The sequence below is a fragment of the Chlamydomonas reinhardtii genome, chromosome 16 (assembly GCF_000002595.2).
Source record: "Chlamydomonas reinhardtii strain CC-503 cw92 mt+ chromosome 16, whole genome shotgun sequence".
NCBI classification, from domain to species: Eukaryota; Viridiplantae; Chlorophyta; class Chlorophyceae; order Chlamydomonadales; family Chlamydomonadaceae; genus Chlamydomonas; species Chlamydomonas reinhardtii.
This window is the reverse complement of record NC_057019.1, coordinates 4544174-4559269: the sequence shown is the minus strand read 5'-3', so window position 1 is coordinate 4559269 and position 15096 is coordinate 4544174. Positions and strand designations below refer to the sequence as shown.

The 15096-nt window shown below is 64.2% G+C and overlaps 2 protein-coding genes across 2 annotated transcripts; one reads left to right on the top strand and one right to left on the bottom strand.

The window, feature by feature from the left end:
* Positions 1–1850: 1850 nt before the first annotated feature.
* CHLRE_16g688350v5 (uncharacterized protein) lies at positions 1851–8626 on the top strand. Its single transcript, XM_043071632.1, has 7 exons — positions 1851–2196; positions 4681–4740; positions 4935–5206; positions 5383–5790; positions 6167–6328; positions 6578–7133; positions 7501–8626. Exons 1-7 carry the CDS (start codon positions 2127–2129, stop codon positions 7746–7748), a joined length of 1776 nt encoding a protein of 591 aa, XP_042915883.1. The 5' UTR covers positions 1851–2126; the 3' UTR covers positions 7749–8626.
* Positions 8627–9104: 478 nt separating this feature from the next.
* Positions 9105–14950, bottom strand: CHLRE_16g677702v5 (uncharacterized protein). Its single transcript, XM_043071336.1, has 10 exons — positions 14587–14950; positions 14333–14513; positions 14064–14152; positions 13776–13934; positions 13227–13473; positions 12527–12972; positions 12135–12263; positions 11822–11931; positions 11272–11474; positions 9105–10906 (listed from the first exon to the last, which is right to left on the bottom strand). Exons 1-10 carry the CDS (start codon positions 14791–14793, stop codon positions 10026–10028), a joined length of 2652 nt encoding a protein of 883 aa, XP_042915882.1. The 5' UTR covers positions 14794–14950; the 3' UTR covers positions 9105–10025.
* Between the last annotated feature and the right edge of the window lie 146 nt (positions 14951–15096).

Below are 15096 nucleotides of genomic sequence, written 5' to 3'. Positions count from 1 at the left end.
TACTGCACACCCGCCCCTCTCATGCATGGTCACGGGCACGGGCAAGAGCGCAGGGCCGGGCAATGACCTTTGCAGGAGACTGGACCGGAGACTGATTGCCAGCACACGATGTTGGCAAGTAAGGCCTTCCCTGCTCCCCCAGAAGACCCAGAAGGCTCCCCGGGGCCCCATCCGGCGCTCCTCCATGTGTAATGTGAGCGGTGAGAAGGTCTTTTCCCTTGTGCCCTTCGGTAGGTGTGCGACCGTTGGGCTGTGCGATGGGACCGCTGGTCTGCCCAACCATTCAACGTCGGGTCGGGGGTCCTGCCCTAGATCAAGCCCAGGGTGAGGTACGCCGTCTACGGAGTTTTTCAACTCCTTGATAGCCGCCTGGCTTTGGGTATGGTGTGGGTTGCCGCGGCCTTTGCAACTGGATAGTGGGCTAACTCGGTACTGGCCCGCCAAGCATGCACCCGCATGCACGGCGGCCGGGCGCACAGGCGGCGGTCGTGTTGGCTTATTGCCCCTTCCCCCCATAGGGACAGGGGCGGAGCCCGTGCGGTCGCATCCAGTTCCAGGGGGGACCCTTGTCGGTTGCCAACCTCCAGCGCCCTACTGAGCCCTTCAGAGCCCGCCAGAACTCTCCAGAGCCCGCCAGAGCCCCTCAGAGCCCGCCAGAGCCCCTCAGAGCCCGCTAGAGCCCTTCAGAGCCTGCCAGAGCTTTTCAGAGTTCGCCAGAGCCCTCCAGAGGCCGATGCAGATCCCTCCAAAGGCCAGTCGCAGGAAAAAATGCGCCAACTACCAGCCTCCGCCAAGCCCGCCGTACTCTGTTGCAGCTTCCCACACGCCTCGCTGTCCAACTACACACTCCAACTCGTGCTGGGCGCCAACCGCCACCCCCGCCGAGCTCCGCCGTACTCCATAGCAGCTGCCCACACGCGCCCCCGCGCAACTGTCAGCTCCCACTCGCGCTGCGCACCAACCGCCACGACACGTGCCGCCCCTGTTCGTTGGCAGTTGCGCGGAAGCCCGTTTGTGATCCCCGTGTGTCAGTTAAAGTGTTGGTAGTTGCGAGGATTGCCGCGCCGCACGCCGCACGTGCAAAGTACACGCATCACTACTGCTGCTGACCACCACCACAGTGAGCAGCAGGGTCGCTGGCCTTTGGCTGTCCCATCCCCTGACAGTCTGCACTTGCCCAACCCACCCCTGCCTTTTTCAAATCCCATGTACCCACCCCCTGCCTTGCTTGCAGGAGTTGCAGCCATTCAACTCTGCTCCTAGGGGCTATTGCACTGCCGTCGCAAATTGTTTGTCATGAGGTCTAGGGTCTGGGAATGCAGCTGCACCCTACGGGAATTCGCCAACCTGCCTTAACCTTGTCCCATAGCACAGCTATTGCCAGCGGCCAGGGCCGTGGCTGCTGCGTGTTCATGGGTGCGGAGAAGGCGGCACACAGGCGCACCACAGGTAGGATAGGGGCCGGGGGCGGGAGGGGAACAACTGTAACTTACCGTTAAGCGGGGCAGGGCAGGCGCTCTCTCCACGACTGAAACCACGCATTTGCATAACCCTGGAGCACTCGATGGCGTCTAGCATTTGCATTCACACTAGCTTTCATTTCTCTGAACCCCTCCCACACTACCCCCTGATTGTCCGAGCGCACATCCCTTGCTGCATGTTCGCTGGCCAGTATACGGTAGCAAACTTTCTGTCCTGTTCTGGGTCGCAGGAAGGAAGGAAGGTTTGGGTGGGGGGCGGGGGGGGAAGAGGTTCGAAGAACCTGGAAGAACCGGATTGCGGGGCCAGCAATCGTGGCCAGCAATATGGCGCTTTCAGTTTCAACGCGCGACGCGGGCTCATATCTTCCTTTTTCGGCGCGTTCACAGCACTGGTGTACAGCTGTTTACATGGCTTTACCTATTTAAGCACCTGCTACTGTAAATTGGAGTTGAAGAATGTCGTGAATCCGGGCCACGCGAACGGCTGCGCTTAAACCCTACAAGTAATGCGCTGAAAACATTTACTTGGAGGAGTGCTGCTGCAGCGGCAGGCACCTCACCGGCCCGCGGAAGCTGCGGGCCATCGTCATTCTGTCTTCGACTTCGGCCGCTACAAGGGCTTACAAGGGCTCCAACAGGAGCTAAATGCTCGCAGCGACGCGGCAAGCTTCCGTGCTGCCCCGCTCGCGCGCCGGCAGCAGCAGTCAACCTCAAGGTAAGGGTCGGCGGGGGCGCAGAGTTCAGGAGGAAGCCGGCCCAGAAGAGGGCCCACTGGACGCGACTCGTGAGGGAGAGGCTTAATCTTTCCTGCCGCCGTGCTGTGCTGGGCCGGGCCAACAACGATAGCTTGCTATGGGCGCCAGATCGGCTCCCGCGGGGCGGGCGGCGCGGGCGTGTAGGGGCGGGGGCGGGGGTGTGCGTGGGCGGGCTGTGGGCGTGCGTGAGCGCGGGCGCGGCGGGCGCGGGCGCGCAGGAGCGCGGGTTCGGGGGCAGGCAATGGAGCACGTGGGTTTGGGGCGGGCGTGTACGGGCGCGGGCATGGGCGTGGGCGTGGGCGGGCGCAGGTGTGGGCGTGGGCGCGGGCGCGTGGGCGTGGGTGTGGGCGCAGGCACAGGCGCAGGGACAGGTGCGGGCGGGGGGGGGGGGTAGGGGGGCTTGTAGATACCAGCCCCTACTAAATCGGAACCAATGCAATATAGCGAGGAGGAGAGCGTGGCCTATGCTTGACAACGGAGTGGCACGCGACAAAAGCTCCTATCCCGAAATGCACCGATCCCAGCAAACCGTCCGGCAAGCCAGTACGAAGGAGGCGATGAGCTCTTCGGTCTTGCGCATGTGGGCGGTGCTGACTGTAGCCGCCTTCGAGATTGCCACCCAGGCTCAAACACACGTTCTAACTAGCAATGCAGACTAGGCACACGTTTAGTATCCCACCTAGAAGACATCAAGGGAGCCCGGGCGCCGAGGAGGAGACCAGCGCCAGGGCGGGACGTTCGCATGCGCAAAAAGGGCAAGGGCAAACGGTGTGAGCGGAAAGGCGCGCGAGCGGATAAGGCACCGACCCATATTATCAATGCACGAGCCTGGGTGGCAAGAGAGAGGAGGGAAACGGTCAGAGGGCAACAATATAGAGGCAAGCACGCATCGGCATGTGGCCACACTAGGGCCAGGGGGGTACAGGGACAAGGGGAGGGGGAGGGTGCGGTTAGGGAAGAGGCAGGGTACGGGCCGCAGACGGCTCCCCACGGCCCTGCCAACCCGGGTGCCCTCACGCACGCAGGAGAGGGCATCCCGAGCCTGTAGGCGCTAGGGAGAGCGGGACGGGACGGGGTAACATGGGCATAGGCACACAAAGGGAGGAGACAACAGCACACACAACGGCAGATTTAGAGTCTTGTAGAAAAGCTTGATACCGGGCGCGTACCGTCGCAGGCGCCACTCCACACACACACCCATCCCCAAAAAACCCTAAACCCCCTAAACCCCCACCTCACCCCTCGGCGGCACGCACCCCACGCGTACCCGGGCAAAGTCCCAGTCGAGGCCGGAATGCCACCGGCGGAAGCCCACCCAGTCCCTCCCCGACCGTGCGCGCTCCAACGCTCCCCACCGCTCCCGAGCCCGGAGTACAGCGAAACGGCCCTATGTTGATAGCCCCCGCATGCGCTGCAAGGCCATCAACGCCGTCAATGTAAGTAGCCAGAGGCAAGGATTCCACCGTCGTCCTCGGCAAATCCCGGAAACAACCGTTCCACAGAGCCCGGAGTACAGCGAAACGGTCTTGTGTTGATAGCGCCCGGGGGTAGGCGGCGCGGGGGGCCGTAGGTGGGCGTGGGCGTGGGCACAGGCACAGGCGTGGGCGGGGCGGGCACGAGCGCAGGCACGGGCGCAGGCGTGTAGGGGCGCGGGGGCTGGGACGGCCGGGCGGGGGCGCGGGCGTGTAGGGGCGGGGGCGCGGGCACAGGTGTGTAGGGGCGCGGGGGCGGGGGGGGGGTTGTAAATACTTAAGTATAGCCCAAACTAAACCAAAACCGGGGGGTGTACAGGTGCATACAGGGGTTGCCGCGCAGGCTTCACACACGACTGCGTGCGGCATAGAGTTCAGCAGTTACCAGTGACGCATGTTGCTGATGAGCTTCATGACGAGAGAGGCAGCTGGGAGCGGGCGAGCCAGGATATGCATAGCATGGGGCTGCTAGGTGTAGAGGTCAGCAGCGTGGGAGGCAATTACATGGTGGGTGGTGCTTTTATTCCCCAAAAGCCATTGCGAGCGCGGGGGGGGGGGGGGTGGGATAGCTATTGGATTCGTGGTGTGTTGGAGGCGGTGGCATTGGATGCGAGGGGTAGACTCCTTCGCATTCGCGGCGACAACAGCAAACGCGCCAGCCTCATACTGCAGCTGCTAACCTGTGTCTGTCTGCTAATGTACATCGCGTGCCATGCATGGGGGTTATCATCGCCGATAGGTCAGGCGGGTGGCATAGATGGCTCAACGCGCGCACACACACACACACACACACACACACACACACACGCACACACACACACACACACACACCCACGCACACACACACACACACACACACACACACACACGCACACACACACACACACACACACACACGCACACACACACACACACACACACACTCACACACACACGCACACACCTGGCGTCGTCTCCCACAACCCCTGACAGGCGGTGGAGCTGGCGGCCGCCCTGCCGAAGTGCGGCCCTCTGGGGCGACGTGCGTACGAGGTAGAACATCGGGGACGGAGGGCGGGCTGGACGGGCTCGTTGGACAAGCAGGCGCTCACTTGTGCAGGGAACGAGGGCCCTAGCTAGCTAGGTGCATCAAGGGCCCTAACAGTGGCAGTCCGCACCGCACCGCCCAGCCATTGCGCTGCTGACGCTGCGACCTTCCTTCCTGTGGTTGTGCGCTCCTCCCGCAGGTCGCCGAAGCTCCTGCTGCCAGGCTGCGGCATCTCGGCCTCCTGGTGGCGACGCTGCTGATGACCCCAAGCCCTGCCGTGATGGCGGGGGCGGCGGCAAGCGCTTCCAGGGCGACCGCGAGCGCTCACGTGACCATGGCGGCAGCCACCCGCCGGTGCAGGAAGTGAAGGTGGAGGTGGAGAAGGCCGCCGCCGCCACCGCCGCACCCAACGCCATCACCGCCGCCGCCAGTGCAGGCGCGCCGCTGCAGCTGCAGGACCTGCTGGTCCAGGTGTGTGGGCGCGCGGTGTGCAGGCCCCACAACTGGTTAGCGTTACTGTAGGGCAGCCCCCGCGGGAGTTTGCTGTGGGGGTAGGGGTGTGCGGGCAGCAGTTGCAGCGGCCCCTATGCTTGCTGATTGACTCAGTACCCCATGTCGCTGACCAGCTGTCCGTGCACATTCTGCAGGAGGAATCCCAGAAGTCGCTCTTGGCGGGCATCGCCGCACTGCTGGACCAGAGGTTCGCTGTACGAGACCAGGAGCAGGCGCAATGGTACCAGGGGCAGGCGCAGCGGAACAAGGAGCAGGCGCAGCGAGACAAGGAGCAGGCGCAGCGAGACAAGGAGCAGGCAGCAAGGGATGCGCGCTGGGACAAAGCGCAGGCGCGTCAGATGGCAATGCTGGAGGAGTTGTGCGATAACCTGCTCGGGCTGGTGGAGAGTACCGCCGTCGTGCACTTGCGGAATGAGACGCAGATGCCCGTGCACCCGAACGTGTTCCTGACCGACGCCAAGCGCATTGTGGACCTGTTGCTGGTGGGCGTGGACGCAGCTGGCAGGGCCGCGGCGCTGTCCGCGATCGTTGACCGGCTGCGGGTAAGTGCGTGCGTGCGTGCGTGCGTGTGTGTGGGGGGGGTGGGTGGGTGGGTGGGTGGGGTTGGGGGTTGGGGGGTGGGGGGGGGGTTGTAGATACCAGCCCAAACCAAATCAAATCCCAATGCAATAGAGCGAGGAGGAGAGCGTGGCCGATGCTTGACAACGGAGTGGCACGCGGGGGATGGGAGGAGATGGGATAGGGATGGGGTGCTCCACTCCCAACCCCAAGTCAAGGGGGGATCTAGCGCTGCTTACGTGCATTGCTTGCATGGGCATGCTATGAAGTTGCGGCAGGGGTCGTGCTGTGCACAGGCAGCCGCTGACTGGCTGGCTTGCTACGTCGCATGACTGTGTGGTGCGTGCTACCCGCTCACAGCGTGTGGGGCCGCGGGTGGTCGTGCTGTACGCCACGTCGCGCGTCCTGGCGGATCTGGCTAGGCTGCTGCAGCAGGAGGAGCAGCAGGAGCCGCAGGAGCAGCAGCAGGAGGTGGAGCAGCAGCAGGAGCAGCTCGGTCCCGCCGCCACCAACAGCGCGCAGGTGGGTTTGCATGTATAGGGCCGCATGGGCTGCATGCACGTGACCGTCTATGCGCTGTGTAAGGTGTGTGTAAGTGCAAACTGCAGCTCTGCTTACGTGTTGTTTCCCCTCTTCGGCCTCTTCCGCCCCGTGGGCATGTCGCCCCATTCCCGATCTGCCTACTTCGCAATATGCTACCCGTTTGCTGCCATCTGTTGTGTGGGGGCTAAGCAAGTGCCACTACCGCACGCCGGCCCAATCCAACCGCAGGGCCTCCTGGAGGCGGTACGGAAGGTACGGATCAGCGCGGCGGCGCCTGGCTCCGCGGTGGACCCGGATGCTGCGGTTGCGGTTTTGGATGCCGCCCAAGAGTACATCAACGGCAAAAAGGCGGCGCAGGCGCAAAACCGCAACCGCAGCAGCAGCAGCTGGAGCGATGCCGGCAGTAACGAGGAAAGCGGCGGCGGCAGCGGCGGCACCGGTGTGCGGGATCCGTTTGATGTTGCCAGGCAGCTGCTGAAGGCTCTAGGCACCAAAGAGCAGAAGCAGCGCGAGCAGCTAGAGCGCGAGCTGCTGGCACAGGGCGCCGCATCCATGTTGGTGCTGTCAGCCATGCAGCCACCCAAGCTGTCATCCGCTGCTGCTGCGGAAAGAGGCGGCATCAGTGGCAGCAGCAGCGGAAATGTGGCTAATGTGGCTAATGTGGCAGCTGCTGAGGCGGCCATCTCCGAGCCAGCAACGCAGCTGGAGCTGAACGGCCTGGCAGTGCGGCTGAAGAAAGGCACGCTGCGGGTGATGATGCTGGAGACCAAGTCGGGCAGAGCAGGTGAGACCAGTTGCGTGCAGCAGTGCATTGTGCACAACGTGTGTCTAGTGTGTCCACCATGCAGCAATCTAGCTACCGTATACCATGCCTTTCTATTGCTGATCGTTACACGACTACTTGTAGATGTTGCCTGGTCGTAGACGTTGCCAAGCACAAGCACGGTATCCCCGATTTATTTACCAGCGGTTGACCAGCAGTGCGTGAGCGTTGGTCGAGCACACGACACGAGACACCCCCCACACGCACCCCCTGCTTGGTGATGTCTTTGCTGGTGAACCACTCATGTTAGTTCCTTACCTGAATGCGCCTGCCCTGTCATATCCCACGCCCACGCCCACGCCCCATGCCCAACACCCACGCCCCGCAGATCTGCCAATGGCGCGTAACCAGCTGCGCCGCGCCGGCACCATCCTGGCGTACGTGTTCAACGTCGCCGCTGATGCCGGCGCCTTTGGCAGGTCGGCCCCACGGCTGCAGCTTGAGGGGCGCATCGCGCTGTCGCAACTGGAGGGGCTGCCGCCAGGGGAGAAGTTGGTTGTGCTGGAGCCGGCGGAGGGGCCGCAGCACGAGATGCGTGAGTGCGTCAGCGGCCTGCTGGACTTCGGCGCTGCATGAGCAGAGCGGCGGTAGCAGTAGCAGTAGCAGTAGCAGCCTCGGGGATGGCGGGCCGTTCTGCATGCATGACTGTGATTTACGGTAGACTTCGTTGGTTGTGTCCAAGTGCCCTGAGGGCCTGAACGGAGCGGATTGACGTGCGGAGCTGACGCCGTTCAAGTCTGCCAAGACTGAGCCGCTTTGACGGCCAAGAACGGCCTCGCCACGACCTGAATGCTGTGCGCAGATGTGCATGATCATTTTCTTCAGCCACTATCCCTGAGCTAGCCTGAGGTTTCAGATGCCCGGTGGCGGGTGATGAGGTGTGGCGTAGGCGTTTGTGCCAGTGCTCGTATCTTCCATCTACACTGTAGAAATCTGCCCAAAATCCGCCGAAGGCGGAGAAAAATTTTGGGTTTGGGTGCCACGCATCTACGCAGTGTAGACGGTTTTGGCCGGTTTGGGCGCAAAAATGGGGGAAGCGTAGACGTTTTGGGGGGGTTGGGGCTTAAGTGTAGATGCCGCGGTCAGGGTCATCTACGCATGTGTAGATGCCGGGTGCCTGAGGGCATCTACAAGATACGAGCACTGGTTTGTGCGCAGCTGGAGGTAGGAGGGGAGGCGGAGGCGTGAACCTCTTTTGCCGTCGAGCTATGTCTCTCGACGAGGGGAGGCCGCTTCGGCGGCCGATAGCCCCCTTACACGCCGCTAACTGACACCAAGTGTCGCAAACGCATTGGGCGAAGGCGGTCCCGTGTGGCCGCTCCGTGCGGGTGGCGCGCGGCGCCTGAACTGCGGGGGGAGCCTGAGGGCCCCGCTAACCCCGAGACCAGGAGAACCTGAAAAGGCGCGGATGCTGTAGTAAAGCATCTGCATTGCCAATTTTGTTACGAATTCGCTGAATTTTGTGCTTTACTACGGGGGCGTTGCGGTCCACGAAGCCCCGCACCTGCCGTGCACCGCCGCCGCCGCTGCAGCCGCTTCCACCGGACCGCAGCATCTCAGCCGCCGTGTAAACCAGCACGTGCGTGCCATGAGTCCACGGGGCCGGGCTAGGCTGGGTGCCGTATCGCCTGTGGCCGGCTGACTGTGTCCTGGAAGAGGGTTGTCCCCGGCCCTGGAACCACTGGAAGGACAGAAGGACCGCGCCCAGGGGTCAGGAGTGAACCCTGCCACGCAATTTCAGCTGAGCAACACGCCAACACCAGCACACCATTGCTTTGCCGCACGCACATGCCCCTGCTGCAGGAGTGCTGCGGCTAGCTTACGTTGCCCGCGTTGCCTGCCTAGGGGGCTGTGCAGCCTGTCAGTGCCTCTTCCTCCGCAACTGCCCTCCCCCCTACGCAATGTGTTCTCCAGCACACTGCACAGGAAAATGGGAAAGACCGCTTACAAGGTTTCGTCTATCGTGTTCTCTGACACACGACAGCTTCTGCATCAGCGCGCGCCCCGCCACCCTTCCCCACTCTTCACAGCGCCACAGCCATGAACTCAACAGCCATTCGAGTCCCTGTCCATCCCCTAACAGGTTGATGGCCGCGCCACTTTCAAGAACGGTAAAAGACGCGGCAATATTATCTGCTGGCACACTAACAGCATCTCGGCCTTGCCCTCGACAGTCGATACCGTGATACGACAGGTGCGCACCCTGCCGTTGTCAGAGCTATTCGCCAAGCAGTAACCCTATCAGGTGACCCAGCATCACGATGAAGGCGATATAGGAAGGATGCCATTCACCGATACGGCAAGTCCAAAATAAAAGAGTCCAGAATAAAATGCAGCCCCCCTAGTGTGTTTGGTTTCACACTGTCACCAACGCATGCAGTTCCGCTTTCATAACCGAAAGTCAAAGGTGTACTTGGCCCACGGACGAAGATGCGGGGACAACATGAAAACAAACCCACACGCCGGCAATGCGCTTACATTGCACGCATTCGCAACCGAGTCATATAAAACCCCGTGATGAAGTGCCAAGCAAGAATTGGTACAGTACCGTAGTCATTTGCCACACAGTCTTAGTGGCAAGGCAAATTAGCAATGTCCCCAAGAGCCTGGGCCTGGCCATGTGCACGGCATCAAGTATGCCTCCCGCTTCTCTCACGTATGAAGTGCCCACACCCACACCCACAAATGCGTGCCTCGCTCCTGGCCCCGCGGTCGCATCCTTGCATTGCCTCGTACACACCGCTCCCTTGCACCAGAACCGCTTGCGTGCGCGCACCCACAACGCCAATACCCGATACCCAGTACCCATCACGATGCTTTTCCCTCCAATGCCCGCAGCAATCCCACGACGCACTACAGGTCCTGCAGTCGCAGGTGCGCAAGCGCGCTGCGCGCGTACTCCTCTGCCAGGCTGCCTCCCTGCTGCTGCTGATGATGATGTTGCTGCGTCTGCGCCTGCTGCCTACGCGGCGCCCCGCCGGCGCCCTGCGTTCCCGGGCGCGACATGGACGCCGCACGCGACGCCGCGCCGTCGGCACTGCCGCCGAGCATGCCGCCAACCGGGCGCTGCGCCCCTGGCCCCAGTGGCGAAGCCGGCGCGCCGTCGCCCACCGCTGCGACCGGCACCCAGCCACCGCCGCTGCTGCTGCGGCTGCCGGCGTCACCATGCGCCATGCCTCTGTCCGTCGCTGCGCGCCCGTGTCCGTGTCCGTGCCCCTGCGGGCCCTGCTCCCCTTCCTCCTGGATGTGTGCGTGCCGCGTCTTGACGCTCTGGCTGCGCCCACGCGACACGCTGCCCACACCCACGCCCATACTCGTGGAGGCACCGAGCTTGCGCCGACTTGGAGAAGCACTGCCGGCCGCCGCCCGCGACGGCTGCTTCTGCAGCTGTGAGTGCACAATGGCGTCGTCCCCGTCCGCCTCCAGGTCTGTAAGCGCGGTCCCACCGCCAGCGGCAGCGCCGCCGCCGGCCAGGAATCCGCTGTGACTGGGGTGGCCGCGGCTGGCGGTAGACGTGGCGCCGACGCCCGTTGTCCGCCGCGACGGCGGCGTCTGTCGCGCGCCGCCTCCGCCACCGGGCATGGGTGACAGCCCACCACTGAGTGAGTTGGCAGCGAGACTGCTGTTCGTGAGGCTGGCGGTGGCGGTGCTGGCAACCGAGCCGGCAGCGGCGGCGCCGCCACCTGCCACGGTTGAGGCGATGCTCATGGACCAGGCCAGCGGTGACATGAAGCCTACAGCGACAGCGGGGGTTTGAGCAGCAGGAGCAGCATCATCAGAGGCAGGGGTCTGGTTTATGAGTCCGGAAGGGGCCGCGGGGACAACCCGCACCCCGCAGCACAGGAGGACACCGGGCACACCGACCGGCGCCACCGCCCGCCGCACTCCACAGGCAGATGTGCAGGCCCGTGCGCGCCCCCGGCTCTTGTCTCCTCCCTTCCCTTCCGTTCCCTTCCCTGGCCTTGCCTGCGACTTTTACCCACCCACCCACCCATCCACCCATCCACCCACCCACCCACCCACCCACCCACCCATCCACCCACCCACCCACCCACCCACCCACCCACCCACCCACCCACCCACCCACCCACCCACCCACCGCACTGCACGCTGGCCAGCTGCGCCGCCTCCGCCATCTCCGCCGCCACCAGGCCCGCTGTGGCCCGCAGCACTTCCAGGCAGCCGCCCACACAGCCCTTGAACTCCGCCGCGTTGCGCACCAGCGCCCGCGCCGCCGCGCTGCCGGCCTTCAGCGAGAGGCCGCGAGCCGCCGCGTCGTCGCCGATGCTGCTTATGCGGCGCCTATGGTCGGGAATGGGCGCAGGCAACAAGTCGGTGGTGGTGGGGGCTACGGTGGTTGATGGTGGTGGGTGGCGAGCAGGGCAGCGAGAGCCGATGATGCGGGAGGGGCTCGGGTACTAGCAGGGTACTGTCATGTCCGGGTGAACGGCCATTGGCTACGGATCGCATTGCACGCGTGGCTCAGCAAGCTGCAAGCTGCAAGCTGAGGAGGTGAACACACGCCGCCGCCATACATGTGGCGCTGCGCTTCATTTCGCCTTGCTTCGCGCCCGCTCCCGCCCCGCCCCCGCTCCCGCTCCCCCCCCCTTCCCCCGCTCCCGCTCCCGCTGCCACAGCCGGGTCCTCACCTGATGGCCTCCTCGAAGGCCGCCGCCAGCTGCCCCAGCGGCTCCAGCTGCCGCACCACCGCGTTGTGGGTGCGCAGCAGCTCACACAGCAGCAGCCAGCCGCGCCGGACCTGCATGGCGCCAGCAGGTGGCGGCGGGGGCGGAGGCGGCAGGGGTGGCCGTGACGGCGGGCTGCCAAGGGCGGGGTGCCGGCAGGAGCGGGAGGGGTGGCAGGAGCGGCAGGAGCGGCAGGCACAACCTGATCCCGGCCCTGGGCAAAATGCAAATTGGGTTTTGGCGGCCTTCGGGCCATGTATAGGTGGTGCCTGCTCACCGGCGGGCTGAGGCAGTCAGGGAAGGCGGGCGGCGGCCCCGCGCCGGCGGTTTCCAGACGGGGCTCCAGGTTGAAGCCCAGGCTGTGGTCCGGCGCGGCGGAGAAGGCCGCCGAGGGCCGGTACGCCTCCTGTTGGGGGCAGGCAGCAGCATCAGTAGCACATACCGTACTCACATGGGCGCACATGTGTCACGGGTGTCCCGCGGGTGCCCAGCGCAACCCTGGTCATGGTGGAATGGAGCGTGCTGCGGAGCGGGTGCTGTACTGGCAGCCCCTGGCACGGCACCGCACGGCACAGCCCTCGGTTACCCGGCTTTTCTGCCCATCCGCGCATCCAACCCGATCCAACTCAACCCGATCACCCGCCAAACACAAAGACACGCCCAACCCACCAGCGCCGCGTCGCCGCCCGCCTCCGCCACCAGCTCCCGCAGTTCGCCCAACACGTGCGTCAGCAGCGCCGCAAAGCTGGCGGGGCCCGGCGCCGCCGCCGCCGCATGCGTCAGCGCATGCGCCGCTGCGTTCAGGTTGGCAACGCTGCGCGACATCAGCAGCCGGTACGCCGGCGGCAGCGTGCGCACCGCCGCCGCGGCGGCGGTATCGCCGATGCGCTTGCCAGCATGGCCGCCGCCGCCACCTGCGGCTGCGGCCGCGGCCGCGCGGCTAGCGGCTGCGGCGGCTTTCGCCGCCGCCGCCTGGTTTACATTCTGGCCGGCGGCCGCAGCTGCGGCGGCTGCGGCTGCGGCGGCTGCGGAGTAGGCGGCTGTGGCAGGCTCGCCTGCAAGGCCGACGCTGCGTGCTGAGGCGAGCGCCACGGCACCGCGGCATTGCGTCATGCCTGTGGCGCAGCACGCGATGAGAGGAATGGGACAGAAAAGGAAGGCGGTTGAGATGCGCTCTTGTATATATTGTCTGGATGCGATGGTGCCAATGTTTGTGCGCAGCCCTCGGGCACCCCACCACTCACTCGCCCCTGGCGCACGTCCCGCACCCAACGAGTCTAACAGACCAACCCCATAATAAGACCACAACCCACAACTGAAACCCGTCCCGCCCCTGCCCCCAACCCCGCCTGTCAGCAGCCCCACCCACCCGAGGTCTGCAGTGCCGCCGCCAGCCTGCCGTTGGCATCGTGGTAGAGGTGTAGCGCGTCATGCAGGCGCGCGGCGTTCAGGCAGGCGGCCTGATCCAGCAGCGTCACCGGCTCCCAGCCCGGAATATGGCCCAGACCCACAGCGCTCTGGTCGGGCGGCGGCGCCGCCACCGCTGTCAGGCTGCCCACGGCGCCGGCGGGCTTGAGCAAGCGCACTCGGAAGGCGCGATTGCCGTGGGCGTGGGCCTAGAGAGGGGATGCCCATGGGGACTGAAGCTTAGCAATTGAGAGGGCGCATGCACTAGTAGCCCCGGGCAGCATGAAGACAGCTTCGAGGCGTGACTTATTCACGGCGGAGTCAGGCGCTTAGTAAGTCCCCCATTGATGACGCGGCTTCCCCCAGCGGTATGTAGCATCCAGTACAGTACGGCTCTGTTCTTGAAGATCCAAACACATGCGCATCAATGCCCAGCCCCGATCCCAGCCCTATGCCCCCCTTGGGATCGGATAAAACTCCACACACCCCTCCCCTTCGTTCCCCGCCCCACCTTGTGCAGGTGCAAGGCCAGCAGATAGTCTGCCCCCAGTGCCGCCCGCATGTTGCTCACGGCGCCGTTGAAGGCCTCCACGGCCGGGTCCGGCCGCGGCACCGGCTGCCCGGCGGCCGCCTGCAGCGCCGCGCGAGGCACCAGCGCGCCCGTGGCGCTCTGCGGGCGGCGGGCGCACGTGGAGATGTGGCGGTGTGGAGGCACGCGAGGCGAGGAAGCCGGGGGAGGAATGTTACGCATGTAGATGTCTATGCAGGCAGCGTGCGTGTGCGTGGTTACGGTACTCACCAGGGCCAGGCCCATGTTGGGTGCGCCCGCGTGGCGGACGAAGTAGTCGGCGAGACCGTCAATGCAACGGGCTAGGTTGGCGTCGCAAGCTGCAAGCAGGGAGGCACAAGGCATGCCAAGAGTTGTCCTGTGGACGGGCAGCACTGCCGGGTGCGGCGTTGCCAGGCCAGTGACAAGAAGCTATCATTTGTCTAACGTTGCATTGAGGGATCCGTTTGTAACACTGCCACATGCCGTTAACACCGCCCGGTACCTGGTAATGCACGCACCTGTGACAAGGCCCTGCCCTTTCAGGTCCCGCGCTCTGAGCCGCGCTGCATCGGCAACCCCCAGGGGCCCTCCATCTGCTGTCAGCAGCTCTACGGAGAATATGTCGGTGTTCACCGTCTCTTTCAATGCCACCGAAAACCCGCCTTGCAGCAGGCCCGTCGCAACGCGCACGTCCAGCAGCTGCGGCCGAGAATGTTGCGGTTTATTCAAACATCGTCCTCATGTTTAACACTAGTGCCCGATATGAACGTACCAGCCCCTGGTAGGACGCATTCAGCGCGCAGACGCTCTCCCCGAACTTCTGACATTGTTCGAACAGCGTGTCGATGACACCAATGTGCAAAGCCTCAAAATCGGGGCTGCTGACGAGGTCGCACGCGGTGTAGACTGGCCGGGGTGGAAGCTCGGACGGAGTTGTCGCGACCGCCTCACTGCCCTCTGACGAGCACCCCGCGCCCATATCTGACGTCTGCCCAAGGCTTCATGCGCATTTACAAGCCACAACAGTCGTGATAGAGCAAAGTGGCATTGCGGAGTGAGGCACGAAACGACGGTTTCTCTTATTTCCAAGTCAAGAATAGCGATTTCTATGTATACCAAGTCTGTGTCTGAAACAGGTTAGGTTAAGATGGCAAGTATGACCACCAGCCCACGACGGGCGACTCTTGCCCTCCCCGGCCCTCCCCGATTCGACCTCGCCGCACCGCATCCAGCCCTGTCCAATCAGGCCCATCCTGCCTGCCTGCCAACCCGATCCTGCATG

What these genes read in the sequence shown, in the direction of transcription:
- CHLRE_16g677702v5 (XM_043071336.1), bottom strand. Translation starts at nt 14,793, where the DNA reads ATGGGCGCGGGGTGCTCGTCAGAGGGCAGTGAGGCGGTCGCGACAACT. An exon ending in CCAACATGGGCCTGGCCCTG is followed by an intron (nt 13,935 to 14,063) that starts GTGAGTACCGTA and finishes CGCCGCCCGCAG; the next exon opens with AGCGCCACGGGCGCGCTGGT. An exon ending in GCCTTCGAGGAGGCCATCAG is followed by an intron (nt 11,475 to 11,821) that starts GTGAGGACCCGG and finishes TCCCGACCATAG; the next exon opens with GCGCCGCATAAGCAGCATCG.
- CHLRE_16g688350v5 (XM_043071632.1), top strand. Translation starts at nt 2,127, where the DNA reads ATGCTCGCAGCGACGCGGCAAGCTTCCGTGCTGCCCCGCTCGCGCGCC. An exon ending in TGCAGGACCTGCTGGTCCAG is followed by an intron (nt 5,207 to 5,382) that starts GTGTGTGGGCGC and finishes CACATTCTGCAG; the next exon opens with GAGGAATCCCAGAAGTCGCT. An exon ending in CCGCCACCAACAGCGCGCAG is followed by an intron (nt 6,329 to 6,577) that starts GTGGGTTTGCAT and finishes ATCCAACCGCAG; the next exon opens with GGCCTCCTGGAGGCGGTACG.